We start from the raw sequence: 6000 nt of genomic DNA on the forward strand, positions 1-6000 counted from the left end.
GAAACCTCCCATCATCTCCGGGTTTCTGCTGGGAAGAGCAGTGGGTGGGGTGCACAAATCCTGGTTCAGAACCAGGAGATGTGGCAAGTGCAGGCACCGGGAGGGACAGAGCGCGGGGCTCAGGGCTGCTCTGCACCTGTGCCCTCAACGCCCAGCTCCTCTCCGAGGGCAGAGGAAGGCTCAGCAGCAAACAGGATTCCTGTGGGCTCGTGTTAGAAAAGCTTTCTTGCCATATTTTTTTTGCTCCCCAAGAAGGACTCTGAGCAAATCTACTGATGGAACATTCCAGATCATTCAAAAGTGACCTTTGGGGGCTCAGATTCGTAAACCAAGAACTTTTAATCCGCTGCCTTTTCCAATTTAAGCCCAGCTATCATTTTCCAGACCTCAGGAAATCCACTCCTGACCCTTTATCAACTAGTCAGACAAGACTAACCTTTGAAGGGTTAGCATTTCTGGGCTCAGGGAAGCTTAGAGAAGAGAGGACTGCAAACCCGTTTAAGAACGACTCTGGGTGCCTCCCCCCAGCAACTCAGGCAGCAGCCCTGAAGTCACCCGAAGCTGGAGACAGAGCCTCCCTAATCCTCCGGAGGCTGGCTAACCGCAGAGGCCCCTGGCAGGCCAGAGCCCAAAGCCAGGAGCACAACCTGAGCCTCCAGCTCGACCACAAGCCCTGCCTGCAAGACCACGACTTGTGAAACAGTAACTGTGAAAGCAGTAGGGCTGGGGCCGCCCCTCCGCCCCTACCGCCCCTCCCGTGGGAACGCACCCTCTTTGATTGGCTGCTTCCCCACCCCCAGGCCTGGTCTACAGCAGAGGGGTTTCCAGAACTGAGCCAGCTAAAGCTATTTAAAACAGCAGCATGTGAGAACTAGAAGGGGCCTCGAGCACAGTCTAATGCAACCCTCTCACTTTATAGAAGAGACAACTGAGACCCCAAGAAGAAGCAACAATGAACCCCCTCCCACCACCACCCTCCATACTCTCCTCCCTCCTCCCACCCCATAAACCTACCAGGCAAAACCTCAAGAAAAGATGGTGATGCCAAGAACAGGACATATAGGAGGGCTGGGTGGGTTCTTTGGGGGTTTGGAGGTGCAAAAAGAATTCTGACAAAACAGCCTGTGCCCTTAAAGGCTGCATTGCTGCCAGCACTGGATTGCTCAGAGGGGGCTCCAGAGCCGCTGGCTGGCTGGGCAATGATTACAGTCAGCACAGCAGCCTGAGTTTAGGTTTCCTGAAACCTCATGCATGGTGTTTGGAGGGGTCAGGGGGCAGTCTCCCCCCAGTACAACCTGGCTCCAATTCACCCAGGAGGAAATCGAGTTGGGAAGAAAGCCACATGGGGTGGAGAAGCAGGGAGGAGTGAAACCAACTTTAGAAAGTCTAGAAGAGGATTCATGCAGCACAAAAAAGCCCAACTGCAACCACAGGGGTGAAGAAGTAAGGACATGCTGCCGGAGGAGCCAGCCCAGTGGCCAGACGGCCAGCTAGTGGGTCCACAGAGGACAGAGGGGGCGGAGGGTTAAATTTAGCCAGGTAAACAGAGCTGCCCCTGGAGAAGGCCTGGCAAGAGCAGGGCAGTCACCTGCTCTTCTCGCTGAAGGGGAAGCCGGGCCAGACGGTATCAAGCAGGAGGTCTGCTTTCCAGGCTTCACCAACGTGCTGGTGGGGGAATGAATAGGCTGCTCCTCAGAGATGGGTAGAAGGCCATTTTTACTTTAAAAAATGGCTCAGATTTAAAATCATTAGGTCTTTTTGTCCTTATCACAGTATCCATCCCCAACCCCTCTGCTGGATTTTTCTGGACTCCTGGATACAATTTGAAGATGCCCCAGTGAAAACCAGCCAAGAATGCCCTTCAGGAGGGTGGGAACCCCCATATTCTCTCTTCACTAGGAGATTTTTATATCTATCGTTCTTATGAATCTTGAGAGACCTGAAGGAGTTACAGAAACAACTACAACAAACTCTGAGGACTGTGTTCAGGTGTGGGGCCGGAACAAGGTGGAGCCTGAAGACTTGTTAAGATGATTAGGGAGATAAATGGCAGGCAGTTTGGAAGGGCACTAGGGAGAACAAATTCAGAACAGCAAACAAGAAAGTTTTTGTGGGCGCATTTTTCAGAGAAGGCAAGGGTTATCACTTCATATAAAAATTTCCTCCCCTGCTAGAGATGCCAGGCCGTGCCATCCAGAAGCCAGCAGAGCTACGCCAGAAGTAACAATTAGGACAGACTGGCCTGGTCTTCTGTCCTCTTGGAGAAGTGCAAACAAAAAAATCTTCCTGCTAGAGCAGTGGCTCTCCACCTTCCGGCCTTTAAACACAGCTCCTCGTGTTGTGACCCAGCCATAACATTATTGTCGTTGCTACTTCACAACTGTAACGTTGCTACCGTTATGAATCGTAATGTAAATATCTGATATGCAGGATGGTCTTAGACGACCCTTGAGAAAGGGTCGTTTGACTGCCAAAGGGGTCGCGACCCACAGGTTGAGAACCGCTGTGCTAGAGTGACTAGAGTAAGAGGAGGGTGAATCCACCAGTGAAGACCATCCCAGGTTTTTTCATTTCACAGCATATGGCTCCCACCAATCTGGCAATATCCCTTTAACTTAAATTTTTGGGGCAGAAAATTTCTTAGAAAAAGGTTGTTTCAAGCCAATAAGACACCCCTGGAGATAGTACAACCACCAAATGTACTCAAGAGAGGACTGATTTCAGACACCCTGAGCAAAAACACACACACACACACACACACACACACACACACCTTCCCTCACATATTCATACTCAAATACACAAGAAATCAGAGCCTGGGAAAGTAGGAAAGCCATGGATAGAAAGGGCCAGCCAGCTCTGGCTCCCGCTCCCCTGGCAGGCAGACCCCACAGTGTATCACACACCCTCTGTCTGATTTTCTTTAGGAAAAGAAGGAATTGCTGCTCAGGGCTACCCTTAGCTATTTATCCACATATTGACTTTTTGTTGTTGCTGTTAATCCTCACTCGAGGATATTTTTCCATTGATTTTTAGGGAGAGGGTAAGAGAGAAGGAAAGACAGAGAGAAACATCAGTGTAAGAGAGACACACTGATTGGTTGCCTCCAGAATGTGCCCCGACCAGGGGCCAGCCAGGAAGGAGCCTGCAACCAAGGTAGAGGTACACATGCCATTGAACGGAATCAAACCTGGGACCCTTTGGTCCGACGCTCTATCTGCGGATCCAAACCGGATAGAGCAACACATATTGCCTCTTTAGGTCCCTTTGCTCCACTCCCTCCGACCCTGGTGTCAGCTCCAGCTGCCCCGGTAGTGGGGAGAGCTGGCGTTAAGCCTCCTCTTTTCCCTGGACTCCCCGGCCTGACAGCACCACCAAGAGCCCAGCTGCATTGCTCCTCTCCCAACTGTGCAGAGGCCTCTCAGCCTTGCCTTTCCTTAGGAGACACACTGGCTCCTTCTCTATTTATAACCCCAGACCTTTTGTGTCACAGAGACACTATTTTGAAATGGAGGAAAACCACCACTCAGCCTTCCACCTGCCTTAGGTCGGTGTGTTAGCCAGGACTTGTGTGTCTGAACCTGGACAGGTGTGTGGGCATAAACTTGGGCCAGCACCCACTCACCCATGCCAGAGATTAGCAGTCTGGCCTTTGAAACCCACAAGCAAATCAGACAGCAGCAGGAGTGGCTGGCACCAGGAAAGGGTCCTCAGGCTTTCTGAGGGTGTGCCCACTGCTCCTGGGTGCTCTGCTGCCTTAGGGACAGCCACGGGAGAGGTCCCCCTAAGCTTCCCTCCAAGTGCCTGCACCAATGCTGGTATGTGGTAGGGGGTGTGACCCTGCCTGGCTGACCCAGAGGTTTCTGCACTCACACAGATGGCATGACACACATGTCCCACCACAGCTCTGTCCAGCGGGCACATTCTTGGTGACTAGAGCAGTCCAGGGATTGGTAACATGATCCTTTCTCCTCCAGGTACCAGGATGCAACTCTGCCCAGGGTGGTAGTAACTGAAAGCTGTTGCCAACGAGGCCAGGTGGCAAAAGCAGTGAAGGCAGAGGGGGTTGCGGGTGGAGAGCAAGTGCCCTCATTCGGAGCTGGGAACCCGCCCCCCTGGACTGAGCAACCTCGGCTTTCTTAACGGTAAACTGAACCATCATCTCTCACAATGAGTGGAGGACGAAAATATCTAGAAATCTGGCCCTGCCTGGAGTGCATGGCCAAACATGCCTGAGGGTCCACGAGAAGATGGGGAAAGAGGTAACTCCCCATTCTCGCGGGGCAGGAACAGATGGGCATAAGGAGCGGAGGAGCAATGAAAGAAAACGGAAACCTCAGACCCCACTCCGGGCTTGACCTGCTCTGGGCTCAGGCAGGAATTCGGGCACCAAACTAACTAGTCCAGGGGCTAAAGTCATCCAGATGTGGTGCTCGCCCCGCCGGGCGGACGCGGGCGCGGACCTCAAGCGGAGCCTTCCAGCTGGGCCCGACCGCGCCGGGAAAGCGAGCGAGGAGATCGGAGGGGCTCACGCTCCTCGCTCCTCGGACCGGCGCCCGCAGGGCCCGGGGAAGTCCCTGCACCCGCCGGAGGGCGGCACCTCCCCGCCACCTTCTCAGACGCCCAACCCTCGGGGACCGGGAGCCGCCAGCGCCCGAGCTGCGGGAGAGGGAGGGAAAACCCGACCCTCGCTGCCCGCGCCCCGCGCCCCGCGCCCCGCACGGCTGGAGGCGGCGAGCGCCCCCAGCTTTGTTTGCTACCTGGGGCGGGACCCCCTTCCTTTTCCGCGCTCCCTGCCCCCACCTGACGGGGCTCGGGGAGCTGCGGACCCCGCTCCCAGCCAGCTCCCCAGGTCGCCTCGCGGAGGGCAGGGCCCGCCCCCGGCACCCCTAGTCGCTCCGGGGGCCGAGCGCCCGCGGCGCCCAACTCAGCCGGCCCGCGGCCGCCGAGGGGGCGGAACCGGGGGCGCTCGGAAGTTTCGGAGGCGGGAGCCGAGAAGGGGCGTCTCCGCGCGGCGAGGCCGGGGGGCCGGGGCTGGGGCGGCCCGCGAGCGCCCCTTTCCCGCAGCCGGCGCTTACCTGCATGTCCCGCCGCTCGTCAGGCTCGCGGGCTCCGGCTCCTCCAGCGACGGCGGCGCTGGGTCTGCTGGGCGCGGCGAGCGGAGGCCCGGGGACGGCGGGGCCGGGGCCGCTCCCCTCAGCGCGCAGGCGGCTCGAGCTGCCGCACCGGACTCCGCATCCGCGCCGGGCGCGCTCCGCTCCGGGTCCCGCCGGGCCGGGGGCCGGGGCCCGGGCCGCCTCCGCGGGATGCGCGCTGCCCAGCCCGGGCGGCCGCGGCCCTGGGAGCCTGCGCTCGCTCCTGCCGCCGGGAGGGCGCCCCGCTCCGCGCCCGGGACCCCGCGCTCGGCCGGCGGGAAAGTCGGGTGCGGAGCTCGCGCCGCGCAGAGGGAGGCCCCGGGCCCTGGACGCCCGGCTCCGGCCCAGCCGTCGGTCGTCGCTGGGCTGCACGCTCTCCCCTGGAGCGCGGGACCCCGAGAAGTTTCGGCCGAGTCGGCTGCGGGCGAGCGACGGCCGCGGCTCGGCTGGGAGTGCCCGGCGGGCGCCGAGCGAGCGGATCCGAGCCCCGCCGCCTCCGCCCCGCCCCGCCCCCGCGCCTCCTCCCCGCCCCCGGCCGCCGCGCTCACTCCTTCCCCCCGGCGAGCCCGCGACCCCCGCCCGGGGCTCCTCCCAGCGCTGGGACCGTGACCTCCGCACCTGCCCTGCCGCCCGGGCGGACGCGACTTCTCCCTCGGCCTCTGGACGGAGCCCCTGGGCCTTGACGGGGGTGTGGATGGGGAGCCCCCGCCCAGCCCCCTCCCCAGCCCGGAGCACCCACCGCCTCCCGCTCTGCCCCGGCCAGCAGCCCCCGCGGGCGCCCAGCACCCCTGTTAGGAGCACCCACCTCAGGGGCTGCGGAACTGGAGGCACTGAGGGGAGAGAGTTACATCAATAGCTCTTGTAT

General features: G+C 59.4%; 1 protein-coding gene across 1 annotated transcript in view; it reads right to left on the minus strand.

Moving 5' to 3' along the window:
• WNT5B (Wnt family member 5B) overlaps positions 1-5569 on the minus strand; it is a 160347-nt gene extending 154778 nt beyond the window's left edge. Inside the window, exon 1 of the mRNA XM_036298474.1 lies at positions 5079-5569. Within this exon, the coding sequence (XP_036154367.1) occupies positions 5079-5084 (6 nt within the window). The 5' untranslated portion in view covers positions 5085-5569. The remainder of the gene's footprint in view (positions 1-5078) is intronic.
• Between the last annotated feature and the right edge of the window lie 431 nt (positions 5570-6000).

Source organism: Myotis myotis, unplaced genomic scaffold (genome assembly GCF_014108235.1).
Source record: "Myotis myotis isolate mMyoMyo1 unplaced genomic scaffold, mMyoMyo1.p scaffold_m19_p_3, whole genome shotgun sequence".
Classification (NCBI taxonomy): Eukaryota; Metazoa; Chordata; class Mammalia; order Chiroptera; family Vespertilionidae; genus Myotis; species Myotis myotis.